The sequence below is a fragment of the Notolepis coatsorum genome (genome assembly GCF_963971535.1).
Source record: "Notolepis coatsorum genome assembly, chromosome: 15".
Classification (NCBI taxonomy): Eukaryota; Metazoa; Chordata; class Actinopteri; order Aulopiformes; family Paralepididae; genus Notolepis; species Notolepis coatsorum.
Window position 1 is genome coordinate 101,093,325 of NC_140179.1, and position 17,001 is coordinate 101,110,325.

General features: G+C 41.3%; 1 protein-coding gene across 1 annotated transcript; it reads left to right on the forward strand.

Annotated features, from left to right (window-relative positions):
• Nucleotides 1-1,899: 1,899 nt before the first annotated feature.
• LOC311242159 (troponin T, cardiac muscle-like) lies at nt 1,900-15,826 on the forward strand (the record flags this gene model as incomplete). Its single annotated transcript, XM_084331111.1, has 10 exons — nt 1,900-1,936; nt 2,361-2,379; nt 2,488-2,548; nt 3,006-3,122; nt 3,799-3,876; nt 4,515-4,628; nt 5,292-5,404; nt 7,726-7,816; nt 14,373-14,410; nt 15,790-15,826. 10 exons carry the CDS (start codon nt 1,900-1,902, stop codon nt 15,824-15,826), a joined length of 705 nt encoding a protein of 234 aa, XP_084187237.1.
• Nucleotides 15,827-17,001: the final 1,175 nt, after the last annotated feature.

The following is a 17,001-nucleotide window of genomic DNA, read 5'->3' on the forward strand; positions in this document are numbered from 1 at the left end:
CGGCGGCCATCTTGTCACAGGCAGCATCATGCCCACTCATAACATGAATGTCTATGGTGCATGTACTATTGAAATAACCATAGCTTGCACAATTCTCAACCGATTTACAAAGCGGTTTGGTTTATTACGAACGTTATTATCATTGGCTATGATTCAGGATGCTTGTTGGACATGTTGAAATTATTTTCATATGAAAGTCCATTATAAGTAGATGCACTATGATAATAACTACATCTCTGACGTTTATAACAAACCAAACCGTTTGAAAATCGGTTGACAATTTTACAAGCTATGGTTATTTCAATAGTACATGATGCACCATAGACATTCATGTTATGAGTGGGTGTGCTGCCTGTGGCAAGATGGCCGCCATGTGGCAACGTCGGTATCCGTTGGCCAGCATGGCGGCCATCTTGCCACAGGCCTTTCTATATGTCTATGTCCTCACCTGCCTGCACTGAGCGTGGCCTTGGATAAGAAGCTAATGACCCCTGGGGGTCCCCAAAAACCCACCACCACCCCACACCAACCTGTAAACACGCAGCCTACCTGTTCCAGCCTATCAGAAGCACAGAAATACTACCCGGATAAAGTGGAAACGGAGTGAGGAGGAGTGTGCACTAACCTTTCTTCACTTCCACGGTGCCACCTGTCAAACCCACACTAAGTTATCGTCATGTCCTTCGCAATAGACTCTCCGCCACCTGCAGGTGAAAGGTCACCTGTTTTGTAGTGAGAGTGCTTGTCTACAAAATGACAGGTAAAGGTAAAAAGCACAGCGCATGTGATAGATAAGTACGACTCATATGTGGTACGATAGTGGAAATAGAGTCCCTCAATAAGAAGAAGAACTGGAATGAATTACAAAAAAAAAGAAAATAGAATATTTAATTCGAATAGTGGTTTTAAATTCTTAAACTCTGGTCTGCTAAAAATGTTTCTTGTAATTGTGTCCTTTTACTTGTTTGTTTGTTTGTTGCTTGACTGCAGTATGTCAAAGGTATGATTGACATGTGCTCGTCTGACCAACACTTCTGGTCTGTTGCACGTGTGTTGTCTCTCTTGATCGCAGGCGAGACTACGGATTATGAATGAAGATAATGCAGTCGTTCTCTCTTACTAAAAACAAACCCTGTCGACAAATCCCTATCAGGACATTATGCATTGACCCCTGCTGCCCTGCACGATGTTACCCATGTGTCTTTATGCCACAGTTATGTCTAGGAATGCCTGGAGGAATGTCTTGTACAACCGTCCGTCTGTTGTCAGCTAACTCCTGTCAAGAGACTCTTTAAAGGAACACGCCAACTTTGGGGGAAATTAGCTCATTTGCCATCTACCCTGGAGGTAGACAAGCAGATACTATACCCTTTTCATCTCTGTGCATGCATTAAGGCTTAGGGAACAGCCGCGCCGTTAGCCTAGCTAGCTTAGCGTCACAACATGTTTACAGGAACGTTTTGGAGTTGTATTTGGAGTGTATTTCGTGACTGTTGGGAACTAGGCTACACTGGCACACCTACTTCCACTGAATGACGCTAAGCTAGGCTAACTGTGCGGCTGTTCGCTGTTCCCTGAGCCTAATACATGCACAGAGAAGAAAAGGGTATACCTGCTTGTCTAACTGCAGGGTATAGATGGCAAATAAGCAAACGTCCCAAAAAGTTGGCGTGTTCCTTTAAGACCATAATGGTGTGTGTTTCATATCCATTGCCTTTATGTCAGAACATTGAGTCAATACAAAGTCCATCTCACTCAGTCCAGACTCCAGACCTGCAGCGCTGGCCAGGTCATGTTCGTTTCACAGTTTTTCAGTGACATTAATTCACAACAACGTGAACCGCTTCGATAATGAATAATGACGATAACAATGATAATGATCCGGGTGATCATCCGACAATGTCATTTATCTGCCCCAGGCCACTCCTGGCTCAAGGTGAGAGCGCCTTGCACTGTTGTCCCAAAGTGTGTGACATCTGTGAACTGTGAGGGAAATTAACACACTGCGCACACAGAGTAAAATAGTTGGATTGGGGGGTAAATCAGTTTCTTCTGTCTGTGTTTGAAGCTCTGATCCGTAAGTGTTTTGATGGGATGGATGTGGGGAAAACCCATGTCGCCACATTACCAACGTAAACAAACCCTTTTACAGCCACAAAAGGCAGTGAATACAATTAAAAAAAAACTCATATTTACTTGTTGTTGTTAGTCCTCGTATCGGGAGTTGTTTTTGGCGCCGCGTCGGCCACCCATTTGTTTACGTTTGGATCACTGACTGGGGCCTTTAGGATCAAATAAATGTATGTAAATCAGCATCAATGTGTACAAGCGTTATAATTGTCTACCGTTCTCTCTTGCAGATGATAAACCCAAGCCAAAGTAAGTGGCACTATTTGTATTCTTCTATCGGTTTGAAGCAATAAACCGAGCGACTATATGAATGCTAAACAATGCCGTCCTGAGCTCGTGTTGTTTTACGATCATCAGGTTTGCACCACCCGTCCCCAAGATACCGGAGGCGGGAGGAGGAGACAAAGTTGACTTTGATGTGAGTGAAATAGCACTTTTCAATCATTATAGCAGCACATAACGACGTGCGTGTGTGCGTGCGTGCGTGTGTGTGTGTGTGTGCGTGCGTGCGTGCGTGTGTGTGTGTGTGTGTGTGTGTGTGTGTGTGTGTGTGTCTGTGTGTCTGTGTGTGTGTGTCTCTCTAGGCCAAATGTGTGTGTCTCTCTAGGCCAAACAACTAGCAATATTCTGTTCAGTTTCTGTTCAATAAGTAACCAGGCAATACGGTAATGCCTCTGGAATATTTTAATACAAATATTTAAATAATAAAGCATTTGTATCTGTGTGTGTGTGTGTGTGTGTGTGTGTGTGTGTGTGTGTGTGTGTGTGTGTGTGTGTGTGTGTGTGTGTGTGTGTGTGTGTGTGTGTGTGTGTGTGTGTGTGTGTGTGTGTGTGTGTGTGTGTGTGTGTGTGTTTACATGTATGCCTGACCACAGGACATCCACAGGAAGAGAACGGAGAAGGACCTGGCCGAGTTGCAGACTCTGATCGAGGCTCATTTCTTAATGAGGAAGAAGGATGAAGAGGAGCTCATCGCTCTTGTCACCAGAATCGTAAGTCCTCTGGGAATTCACACCACAGGTCACTGGAGCCCATCGCAGTCAGGACACTAATTAACTCTTATGCCCCCCTAACGATTTTGCAGAGTTGTCACCTTAGTGCATGAAAAGATTGCATCACGTTCAAGGTCATAAAAAACGTAATTTGTAATATTTCGTTCCAATTCTTTTTTTTATGAATACCACTATGAACCTAACTCAACATATCTATCAAAGATTCCAAATATTTCCGTTTGTAGGGTTAGGGTTAGGGTTAGGGTTGGGGTTAGGGTTAGGTTAGGGGACTGTTGAGCAAGTGTTGGGGTGGGCACGGGCACAGGGATGAGATTTTACCTTCTCCTAATCTTTCTGTCTGGGTAACCCTAACCCTAATGGCAAGAAATAAACCACTATGGACGGTTTGAAAGCTAATATTGTTAACTTTTGTGTTAGATGGTTTCAAAATCTAATCTTTTCAAATTCTGTGAATATATGGAAAATAAGCAAACGGACACAATTTCATGACATAATAATCAACACAGCCATCGTTGTACAGAAACACAAAAAATATAGGCAAAAAACACAAAATAGTCGCTAAGGGGGCAGAAGAGTTAAATCCTGTGTGTGTGGTGTGTGTGTGTGTGTGTGTGTGTGTGTGTGTGTGTGTGTGTGTGTGTGTGTGTGTGTGCAGGATAAGCGTCGTGCGGAGAGGGCAGAGCAACAGAGAATCCGAACTGAACAGGATAAGGAAAGACAGAATCGTCTTGCGGTGAGTACGGCAACAGTCTGACCTACAGAGATACTACAACAGTCTGACCTACAGAGATACTACAACAGTCTGACCTACAGAGATACTACAACAGTCTGACCTACAGAGATACTACAACAGTCTGACCTACAGAGATACTACAACAGTCTGACCTACAGAGATACTACAACAGTCTGACCTACAGAGATACTACAACAGTCTGACCTACAGAGATACTACAACAGTCTGACCTACAGAGATACTACAACAGTCTGACCTACAGAGATACTACAACAGTCTGACCTACAGAGATACTACAACAGTCTGACCTACAGAGATACTACAACATGTCTGACCTACAGAGATACTACAACAGTCTGACCTACAGAGATACTACAACAGTCTGACCTACAGAGATACTACAACAGTCTGACCTACAGAGATACTACAACAGTCTGACCTACAGAGATACTACAACAGTCTGACCTACAGAGATACTACAACAGTCTGACCTACAGAGATACTACAACAGTCTGACCTACAGAGATCATCTTAGGGAGAAGGCAGGGTCAGGGACACACAATACCACCAATGTTTCACTGCCTCATAAAGTATCAACAGACACACATGACACTGACATCCTGTGGGGGGCGCTGCAGGAGGAGAAGGAGAGGAAGGAGCAGGAGGTGGATCGTAAGAAGCATGATGAAGATACGAAGAAGAAGAAGGCCCTGACCAACATGACTCAGCAGTACGGAGGAGTACAGCAGAGGGTAAGTGCTTAAACTACACACACACACTACACACACACGCACTACACACACACACACGCATGCACACACACATTTGTCTTTAATTAAATATTAATTAATGAAAAATATATTTGTAGTTAAATCAAATCAAATCAAATCAAATTTATTTATAGGGCCCGACAACACACGTTAATGTCCCCATGGGCCGTACAGGTCTTCTTTAAACAAGTCAAGAAGAAAACATAACAATAAGTCAAGAACAGTACAAGAACACCATAAGGTCCAAACATTTTTAGATGAATGCAAAGATAGTTATCACGTAAGTTGTCAAAAAGTACACAAATTTCACTCTCAGATAGTCTAAACCTTCTGGCTGACATTGCATTGTCCTATGTGGCAAACGCCACCCATCTGAGATTCCAAGGGGAATAAGACATGCACTAAGGATTACTTGCATGTCTGGGGACACACGTTCTCACACGTTCTTACACACACACACACACACACACACACACACACACACACACACACACACACACACACACACACACACACACACACACACACACACACACACACACACACACACACACACACACACACACACACACACACACACACACACACACACACACACACACCTTTCTGCTATTCTATCACTCCCTTTTCCATTTCCCCATCCAGCAAGAGGGTAAGAAGGGAGCCAAGAAGCAGACGGAGAGAGAGAAGAAGAAGAAGATCCTGGCGGAGAGGAGGAAGGCTCTGATCATCGACCACCTCAACGAGGAGAAGCTCAAGTACGCTCGGTCGACCACCGCCGTCAGCACTTCTCACTCGAAAATAGTCTCCGCTAGTCAAAGACATTCACGCTCGGTGCCACGGTCGCAGTCTATGTTATGTTTGTGTGAAAGCCCGGCGTGTTTCGCTGTCGACAGATGAAAACCTCCTCACTTCTGGATCCTCTGCTCACTAAATCCATTGTACCTGAAAACCCCAATAGTCTAAAAGTATAATTCTGGATTGTTTTCAAACTAAATACAATTTTTCTAACATCTGGCGTATCGTCCGACCAAAGTCTCATCACCTGGACCTCAAATTAAAGAGTGTTCCACTTCATTTGGCAGCAGCTCTCGCTCTCCTATAGTTGCAGTTAAATCCAACATGGCAGCCACAAAAATGTCCTCAAAAGTGGCCAAATGACTTTATTTTTTTATTCTGAAATTACATATTTAGTGTTATTTTGGTCAAACATTTTGTCTTTTGTGTTGTTGCCCTGTAGTACCAGGAGAGCTACAGACCCAGAAAAACACATCATGCTCATTTGTGGTCATATAGAGATTTTGGTTGCAATTGATTGGTATAATTCCAGATAATAGAAAAACAGGCTCTAGGGAGTCTAGGCTGAGTTGTAATTATTATTTTTTTTTACATTTTGTATTCACCCAACAACAGATGAGCTATTGTTTGAAGAGAGAGAGTATTGTTAACAGAATTCGGCTATAGGGCGACAATAATGTGGTCAAGAGGCATGGTTTCTATCTTGAGCCTGAACTGGCGTGGTTTCTTTTTATTTCACATGGAAAGAGCAGCAGTAACATACATGGTCTTCTCTCACTGAGAGACATTGGGGGAGAGAACGAAATGGGAGTATACCTTTGCTTTTATACTCGCCACAAGGTGGAGTACCTGGGTGGCTCCGCCTAGAGCGCCCTCTAGTGGGAACAGATATATATGCAACTAGACAGTCACTGGTGGAGACAATTATATATGCAGGTAAACAGTTACTAGTGTAAACAGCCATACTGTATGTACAGTTAGACAGTTACTAACAATCCTACACAGCACCTCTGATCTCAACACTCCCACTTAGGTTTGCATTAGCATACTGGCTGACTTCTTGGAAAAACATGTAACAAAGGAAATAATATAATCCCAAAAACATCCATAGGGTATGACAGTCAATATCTTCACATTAAACATGACCTTTGCAAATCCCTTCAATTTTTTATTTGAAACAGGCTCTCTCATAGTATCTATTACTCTGTCGTCCATTGGACAGTAAACCGGTGTCATTCTTTCTTATCTGCTGACATACCTGATGAGATGATATTATTTATAATGACATGTTTACATCTAGATTGACATATTGGGTTCCTAGTAATTAGGGATGCTCGATATTGGCTTTTTTACCGATACCGATATTCCGATATTGTCCAACTCTTAATTTCGATACCGATACCGATACCGATATCAACCGATACCGATATATGCAGGGTTTCCCCCCAAAAAAACTGAATAATTTCAGGTAATTAATAATTTCACTGGATGCATTCAAAAGGCTTTCTAAATGTAAGCATTATCTGTGCAAAATATGATAATTAAAAAAGTAAAAATTAACATTACATATCTCTTGTTGTTGAATTAAACCAACATGCATACTTTTGACAATAAATAAAATAAGAATTGGTTCTTACTTGCTTGCCTGGGTAAATAAAGGTTAAATAAATGTAAAAAAAAAAAAAATCACATTTTACTGCCGATATCGGCCGATAATATCGGTCGGCCGATAATATCGGACATCCCTACTAGTAATCAGTTACTAACAATCCTACACAGAGCCTCTGATCTCAACATGTATCGCTCCTTGTCTAAAAGAGAAGCCGGGTCACTCTGACACTATCTTGATAACGGGGACTTACAAAACAAAAACCTGACCCCCATCTCTTTGAATGGGGATGGGGAGTCATCTATATCTAAGAATATGTCATACATATAGTTTTTTCTTTCATATTCTTTCTTTCAGTGGTTCCCTCGGTTAACATGGCAACCACTCACCATATGATTCCCAGCCTTTTGGCAGAGATCGTGATTTGTTTAAAATGTTTCGCCCCCAAAAAACACATTCAATTATAATTTCACTCAACATAAAATCACATCACATTTAATTATTTTCTCTGAATATGTTTGTAGCAAGTAGTCTCATTGTCAGTCGTGCTGTGCGTTTCCCCATTCCAATCTAGTGCAATGCGAGATAAAACTGGGAACGAGGTTAGTGCAATGCTCAATCTCCTCATTACTGTCTCTGACTCCTCCGATTCTATTGGCTGTCACTCGACAGGGAGAAGGCTAGTGAGATGTGGCAGTGGCTGATGGGACTGGAGGCGGAGAAGTTCGACCTGGGAGAGAAACTGAAGAGACAGAAATATGACGTAAGTACTTCCTGTCAGGGTTTTCCATGTGCCAATCTCCACTTCTCTACGCAACAAGGTCTCATCAGAAAACGTAAGGCACTAATCGACCACAGGAAAAAAGGTACATAATGTACGTTATGTTATAGCCATAAGTAATATATTCACGTGTTGTTTAAGTAATATATTTATGTATTATATCTGCAAAAGTTCAAAACAAACTGCGGGAGTACGATTGTTGTCATGGATGAGTGTTCTCACCACTAGACTAACCCACCCACTCTGATATACAACAGCAATATTATGATTATGGTTCGAGATTTGTTTATTTGTTTATTATCTGGATCCCCATTATTCTACACCCATGGGTGAAAGACTATTCTTCCTGGGGTCCGAACACATAACATTACAGTAGATTACATTACAGTAATAAAAAAAAAACAATAAAAACACAAGAAACACTTTAGCCTAAGTACATTCTCAATATCTTCAAAATCTCCCAGAAAACACACAAAGGCTCCAGCCACAAATACAATACTAACTAAATAAATCAGTAACTCAACTGTATTTCATTATTTATAACAGCATTTTTCAACTTTTTCATTTTTTTTACCTACTTTTTCTCCTCCTTTTTCTGTGATTTTTTTTCTCCCATCCCAATTTTTTCCTCTCGTGCCAATTCTCCCTCCCCTGTCCTGATCGTTGCTTGAATGTGCCCCCCACTGGCCGGTCGTAGGGAGGATAGAAGCCCATCACATGTCCCCTCCGATACATGTGGAGGCAGCCAGTCACTTCTTTTCACCTGCCAGCGCGGACTCTCATTGGCGAGGTGTAACGTGTGGGAGGCTCACACTGCCCCCGCCATTTCCTGACTTTGCTGTGCAGGCGCCCTGACCGACCTGTAGGAGTCGCTGTTTACAACTACCAGACTACCACCCATCGACTCCCCTCCCGCTGACTCTGCCAATTGAGTCAGTATGACGGCCGGCCCAAGCCGGAGGCAACGCTGACAGCCGGATTCGATACCGGTGTCTCTTGCGTTGGTGACGAGCGCAATGTCCGCTGCGCCACCCAGCCGCTATTTTTCAACTTTTTCTTAAAAGTAAATTTGTTGCTGATCATCATTATCTTCACAGATATACAATTCCAGTTTAGTTCCTGATCCTTTCTTAATTTTATTTATTTATTTGACCTTTATTTTACCAGGTAGTCACTTGGGATCAATGATCTCTTTTTCGAGCAGGACCTGGCCAAAATGGCAGCAAAACAAAAACAAACATACAATACACAAACACAGACAGAGACATAAAAGGCAAAGTGGGGCAAAGGGGATACATTTGAGCTGCAGCAAACAAGATTGAATGGGATTGGGGGGAGATTGGAGGGTACGGTAAAAAAGGTAGAAAGAGGAGGGAAGGTGCAGGAGGTTGCTGGGGAGAGAAAGTCAAGTTTCAAGTTTCTTTAATAGTTGTCATACAGAAGTACAGAATACTTTTATACAAAATGCTTCTTACTGTTACGCTCCAGAGACTGTGCTAGACAAGATAAGTATGAAATAACATAGTATAGCATGTAAATTAGAAGTAAAAAATGAGGTCGCAGTGTTCAGTATAGACATATGTACAATGTTCGATGCAGAATAGACGTAACTGAGTTACCATATAATATACAATATACTATGCAGTGTACTAATATACAACACTATATAGTGCAAAGCAGAAATGGGATGAGGTACAATTTCGGTACAATTTACAGTAAGGTGTACGAGTTGTAGTGCAAATCCTTTATCAATAAATATAAAGTGTGGAGAGTGGGTGCTGCAGTGTGTTTGTTTAAAGTGAGTGTGTTCGTGTGGATGTGTGTGCTATGTGTATTTGATGGTTGTTGTGTAGTGTTTATTGTTCGTTGAGCAGCCTGATGGCCTGGGGATAGAAGCTTCTTCTGAGCCTTTCTGTGCTCGCCTTGAGACTCCGGTATCGCTTGCCTGACCGCAGCAGTTCAAAGAGGCAGTTGTTCGGGTGGCTGGAGTCCTTAATGATTCTCTTAGCCTTGCCCCTGCACCGCTTGTTGTAAATGTTCTGGAGGGTGGGGAGCCCCCCTCCAATTGTGCGTTCGGCTGAACGTGTCACTCTTTGTAGTCTGCTTCGGTCTTGTGCAGTGCTATTCCCAACCAGGAGGTGATGTTGCCAGTCAGGATGCTCTCTATTGTACATGAGTAGAAGTTCTTAAGGATCTTCTGACTGACTTGGAACTTCCTTAGGCGCCTGAGGAAGTAGAGGCGTTGTCGTGCCTTCTTCACAACACTGTCAATGTGTGTGGTCCATGTCAAGTCCTCGGATATGTGGGCTCCGAGGTACTTAAAGCTGTTCACTCTCTCAACCGGTGCCCCGTCGATGCTATATATATATATATATATATTAAGGCTGTCAAAGTTAACGCGATATTAACGCGTTAACTCCCGATTCTATTAATGCCACTAATTTGTTTAACTCAAGATTAACTAAAAAAAAAAAAAAAAAAAAATTTTTTTTTTTTTTTTACTAGACTTCACTCAGGTGTATTATTGATGCTCTCATTGATACTATGTTTGTTTCTGAAGTGTGTGTGTGTGTGTGTGTGTGTGTGTGTGTGTGTGTGTGTGTGTGTGTGTGTGTGTGTGTGTGTGTGTGTGTGTGTGTGTGTGTGTGTGTGTGTGTGTGTGTGTGTGTGTGTGTGTGTGAGATATAGAGAGAGAGGGGGGTGAGAGAGATGAGGAAGGGGCAAGAGAGAAAGAGAGCTGGGAGAGTGTGTGTGTGAGGGAGAGAGGGGTGTGTGTGATTAATCAGCCCTTGTGTGTGTGAATGTAACAAGTTCCTAACGTTTTCTTTCCCTATTATTTCATGCACACTTTATTCATTGTTTTAAATTATTATTTTCTTTTAAGTTATTTTGTGCATCACTCTGTTTTGAATTTGATGCAAATTTGCAATGCATGAGGGTCATCCTTTTGTGTTAAATGGCTGCATAAAGCAAGCATTTGTTGACTCGCATGTTGATAAGAGTATTAAAACTTGGAACTTGAAAAAGATCTGTTTAAGGTAAAAAAAAAAATTATTAATTTGCGATTAATCGCGAGTTAACTATGGACAATCATGCGATTAATCGAGTTAAATATTTTAATCGTTTGACAGCACTAATATATATATATATATATATATATATATATATATATATATATATATATATATATATATATATATAAAATATAACACCACATTATGCAGTGAAGCATCGACATTCTCCCATCTCATTCTTTAAAATGCCCGTAATTTGAACTTTAAAATCAGATATGGTAGTGAGGGCCTGCAGTTTCAACGTTTTTTGAAGTCCATTCCAGGCAGAGGGAGCAGAGAACATGAAGGCCCTTTTCCCAAACTCTGTGCGGGTTCTGGGTACTGAGGCATATAAATAGTCCTGGGATCGTAAGCTGTAAAAGGGGTTTGATGTGATGGTGAGGTATGAACCGAGGTAAAAAGGGAGCTGACCAATAATTGCTTTATAAATGAAGGTGTACCAATGAAGCAGTCTAGGGCCAGTTAACTTTAGCATACAGAGTGCAATGATGGGTAAGTGATTTATATCCGGTAATACATCTTAATACACCATGGTAAGCAGTTTCCAACATGTGTAGAATATATTTCTATAGGCCAGCATGATAGTCTTTGTTTTTGAAACATTTAACTTTAACTTGTTAGGTTTGTTTTAACTGTCTTTAACAGTTATGGTTAAGATATAATGTAGCCTTGGGTTTGTTCCCCAGCAGGGGAATTAAAAAGTAAACATTTTCTTAATATGTAATATAATAATATATGTTATAATCTAATGTGTATGTATTACATACACATTGTACATTTTCAATACAATATGCAAATATATTATTTATGGCTATAACATACAACAATATGTACATTTTACTGTGGTTGATTTATTAGTACTTTATTTACATATTTTAAGCAAGATCGGGCTGCTCTACAATATCGCCCTATTGGATTATTGTGGGTTTTAACTTTTTTTTTTATCATTTTTCTTTTTTTATTGTTGGTGCCAATTTAATTTTACATTTAAAGAGGAACCACCACCCGAATTAAGAATTGAAATAACTTATTGCCATGGCCCAGGAAAGTTTCCATATTTGCAAACATATTCTCTCACAAAAGCCAGAAACCAGAGAGATAAGACTAAATCTTGTGACAATGAAAGGGAGAGTTTTTAGTCTACAGTATATAGTATTTCTGAAACAGAAAATGCATCTGTATACAGAAAACATTTAAATAATAGACTGGAATAATAGCAAGGAAAGCACATAAGTAAAACACATCAGGACCGTAGGGAAAAGCTGCGGAAGAGATTCACAGTAATGAAGTCTGAAATAGCTTCTGGCAGCTGCTGGAGATCGGTTGGACGCGAGTGTCCTGGTCCTGGATGAGGGTTGGGGGGTAAGACACTCCTGGAGATGGGTTGGACCGGTGACATTTATGGCCTTAAATACCAACAGGAGTGTCATAAAAGTGATACGCTGGTTTATTGGAAGCCAGTGAAGGGAGTGGAGAACCTGGTAATGTGATGCGATTGCCCGGTGTTGGTAAGGAGCCGGGCCGCACTTGTTTTATGATATAAAGACCTCTTGCTGATGATTCTTTAAAGGGGAATGCCAACCGTTTTAAGAATTCACAATTACGTTCTTCCTATCATGCCCCACAGGACAGTTTAGTCTGCATTTGCCAACATGCACCACTCTCTCCTAAAGCTGTATATCTGAGAGAAGAACCCTCCAAAACCACGAGAATGTGAAATCTGGGGCTCCATATAGACAATGAATGGGGGCCCAAATGAGTCTTTAATTCAGGTTCAGACCGTCTAGTAATGCTAGAATATAAACCTCATTTTGGTGTAAGAGCTCACACACAGCCCTCGGTTTTTATATCCCAGTTATCGCCGATTGGAATGGTCCTCTCTCATATTTCTCATATTGTGCTCAGAAATATCCACTTAACTTTCCTGGGGCACAGGAAGAACATATAGCTGAATTCTTAAAATGGGTGGCATTCCCCTTTAAGATAATAACAGCTTGACGATGCACAACCTGCAACGTGGAGAAAAGCCCACCTGTGCATTAGAGACACCTGGCAGGTGGGATGTTTTCCAAGGTAGAAGGACAAGACAGTATTGTTACCAGCTAGAATTCTAAGTTGCTGAACGTCTTCCATGACAACACTACTGTCCCATTGTCCCATCCTCTGCTTAGAATCTTAGGTCACCAAAGCCTGGACATTCAGGGCATTGCAAATCTCAACCAAAGAATGTGTTCTATCCCCAGTTCAGCTCCTGTCAAGAGGCCTCCGACGTCCTAGTTGTCAGGAATGCAGAATACACTATCTGAACCGTTAACCCTTCCATCATGTGCACAAACCCACACGAGATTCGAATTTTGCTAAACCGAACCGTTCTAATGGTGTCACAATGGTACTACTGGCTTTTGAAGGCGATGGACGGTTTCACTGGAATTCTGTTGCTATAGGGAACAGTTTGGACCCAAGTGTATTTCCTGTGTGAACTATTGCATTAAACATCACAACAGGAAATAAACATGGGATCACTTTTAGAATGTTGTTACTTTTGAAACCGTCTATAGTAGTGAATTCTATAGAATTCAAAGATGGGATTATGGAGACAGAGAATATTTTTGTTCCAAGAACAAACACCTAAAAAGGGTCCTGAGAGACCTCGTCTATAAAACGTCGTCTAAACTGTGGCTTGACTTCCAGATCAACGTACTGCAAACCCGAATCAATGAGCAGCAGAAGTTGTGAGTAATAACCGCCGACGAGAGACATCTGCCTCGTGGTTGTTGTGTAGCTTTTTTCTGCCTTATCCGCTTTTGTATTAGAAGCTAGAGACTCGGGTGAGAGCAACGTCGGACGCTGTCCCAACGGCCAACGATGCGCTCCAGACTACAAGGTTGATGGTACTGGTGGTGGTGGTATAGAGGTGGTGACGTTTACAATGTTTGACTTAAAGGGGAATGGCCATTCATTTAAGGGTGGAGGAGAATTTGTAGGACAATTCCATCAGTATGTTATGTGTGTGAATGTGAACAACTCTTTCCTAAAGCTAGACACCAGTGTGTAGTAAGACTCTGGAGCAGTCTAGCCCGGTGGTGTCCATCGACTTGAGGGCTCATCATGTGTGACACACCCTAACTGAGCTGATCTGAAACTAAAATTGTACCCATGTTCTCTGGGTTAAAAAAGAAAAAGACGTAGGAAAACATAGTTCAATATTGAAATTAATTGCCATTCCCCTTAAGGCTTTATAGTCAAATGCTCTTGGTCAGGTGGACGGATGCAAGGACTCCCTCGGGTGAAACGCTTTGGATCGTAGGTGAACTAAAATCTTGAGCTGCCTCTCGTCTCGTCCAGCTTGCCTTAAGGACCCACCTGGGTGGGGGTCCGCTCTTTGGTCCCGCCAGGTGGCCTCGTCTCCGTTTGTCTGCCGTTCTTCTTGTGCTTAGCTGGTCCTTCACGTTGTCTGTCCACAGATCAATCAGCTCCTGGCACGCGTTCAGGATCACCAGAGGTAAGTAGGTTACCGATCTGAGATGTGCCTTGGGCCTGGAGTTTGCCCACCAAGAGCATCTCTGCAGTCACACGGGAACTGTGTCCGATTTTTGAACCCCAATGTGACTCAGATCGTGTTGTGCCCGTTTAGACGGGGAATCGTCAGCGTCTTGGTTTTCCCCTGGTGACCCGGCATGAATGGGCTCAATCTGGAGGAGACATTGTTTACGTTGTGTGGCACAGATCTCTTCTCGTGGTTGCCAAACAGACAGCTTTTCTACGGCAACGAAAAGGATCTGTGCCACAGAGGTTGAAAATACAATTACATTTTTTAGTTCCTTTGTATTTGCAGCCCTTATTAGGATATTAGGTTTGGGATTTGATCTTTTTGACCAGTGTGCACTGGTCGTCTTACCCGTTAATCTTTTTTTCTACCTACCTTCTTTTCTACCTACCTTTTGACCATATCTTCATTCTTGTAGCTACAGTAGATCCTTCCACCGATCGGAAGGATCCCTCTTTCCCTCTTTCACCATCCCTCCATCTAGATCTCAGATCTAGATGAGATCGTGATCCTGATCAACAGTCACCTCTCGTTAACCATTGCACCGATGAAGTATCTGTACAAACACAATTTGTAAACACATTAACTAACACACGTACATGTACCAATAGCCATCAGGACGAGCGTGGTTAGAACACATTCTCTTGAAAAAGTGAGCTCTGTGGATTAAAGTAAGTACAAGTTTGGTCAAAGTTTGACACACAATGGGAGATGTCTTGGTAGGATTGGTAAGTGTTCTCTCATAGCCAAACATTCAGCCAATCAGGCCATAGACAAATCATAAAAAGGTGCAGAGAAAGAAACGAGGCAGAGCATCAAAGGTAAGCCTGCTGTCGATAGGACACGATCACCCTCCTAACCCTCTGCTGTCCGCTCTAACCCCGCATTACACCATGACTAGGGCTGCACACTATGCACAAAACATCAGATTGTTACAGATTGTTAGATAATATTTCAAGGCTCACTTTCTCGAAAATGCTACATAGACATTTGCATTCTTTCATATTGTGATATCAATATATGAATGCAATATTGTTCAGCCGTAATCATAACGTGTGGTTTTCCTCTTGTATAACAGCATGCGCCGGTCTTTGTCCTGCTCCTCGTCTTTGTACTTTTACTTTTGCTCATGAGTCAATCAAATATCATTTTTACACTACAGTACGCTACATCTGAACCCATCAATTAGTTAAAAAAAAATAAAAAAAAAGATTTACATACAAAACACAGTATAAAATGATGAAGATAATTACTTTCAAATTGTAAGCAAGTCAACTTCAAGAGGACGTAAGCCGCATAAGTAAACAAACTGTGTTCTTCTTCCGTTTCAACAGTGCCAAAGGCAGAGGCAAGGCCAAGGGAAGAAAATAGACTCACGTGTTGTTGTTGTTGTTGTTATTGATCATGTAATTATTGTACATTCAAATGGAAGAACAGTGCCACAGGAGTTGGCTGTACATGTAAACAATAAAAAGATTCTTGCTTTTGAGCCAGTGTCTGTCTTCAATTCACAGCTGTATTTCAGATCTCAGGAAATGGCGGTAGTCGTCTAGTGGGTAGTAGACTAGTGAGTAGTTTGCTATTATTTTACTTTTATATTTACGCCCCACTATCCGCTGGGTGTATACTATAACCTTTATCATGTTTTGTAACGGATTACAGAAATTCAAGAAGCCTATTGGCACGTGAGGTTTTGATATGATTTGATTAATATATCTGCATTATTGTATCCCACTTTATGCTTTGCTCTTGCGTCTTATTTCTTGCTGATGTAAAGCACTGCAATCCCCTGTATGAAAGGTGCTATACAAATAAAGTTATTATTATTATTATTATTATTATTATTATTATTATTATTATTATTATTATTATTATTATTATTATTATTATTATTATTATTATTATTATTATTATTATTATTATTATTAGTCTAGTGCAGGGGTGGCCAACCAGTCAGAGACTAAGAGCCACAAAAAAATGACTGTGGTACCACAAAGAGCCACACCATATACCAGCGTTTCTCAACCTTTTTTTTCAGTCACGGCACCCTTCATGTGTTTATAGGTCTCACCCTCTGGCCTCTGAAGTTGCTAATGTCTTTTTTATTTGGGCCTCACAGGGTACTTTTAACGGTTGCAAAATTACAAAATCACTTTTAGCCATTTAAAGAAATAATGTTTATTTAAAAAATGTTAAAGGGGAACTATTTTACTATTTCTTTCACTATTTGGGCACTTTTACACAATTCCTGTGAGTCTATGGAACACCTAGGTTTTTTTCAAAAAAAATGCATTGTTTTGTATTTCTAATCAAGTACTAAAAACCGCATTTTTCTACCTCAAGATCTTAAGCCGTTTTGAGGCTGGGCTCCAACCACTGTGTGGCCTGGTGCCAACTGCCACATCAACTGCCACATTATTATGCAGCTGAGAAATCTCTGACATCACAGATATGCACATTTTCAGATGACTCAGTTCAGTGAGGGTGAATATTGTGAGAGGAGAATTGGAAGAATTCGCCAATATGAGAATTAGAGACATATATCC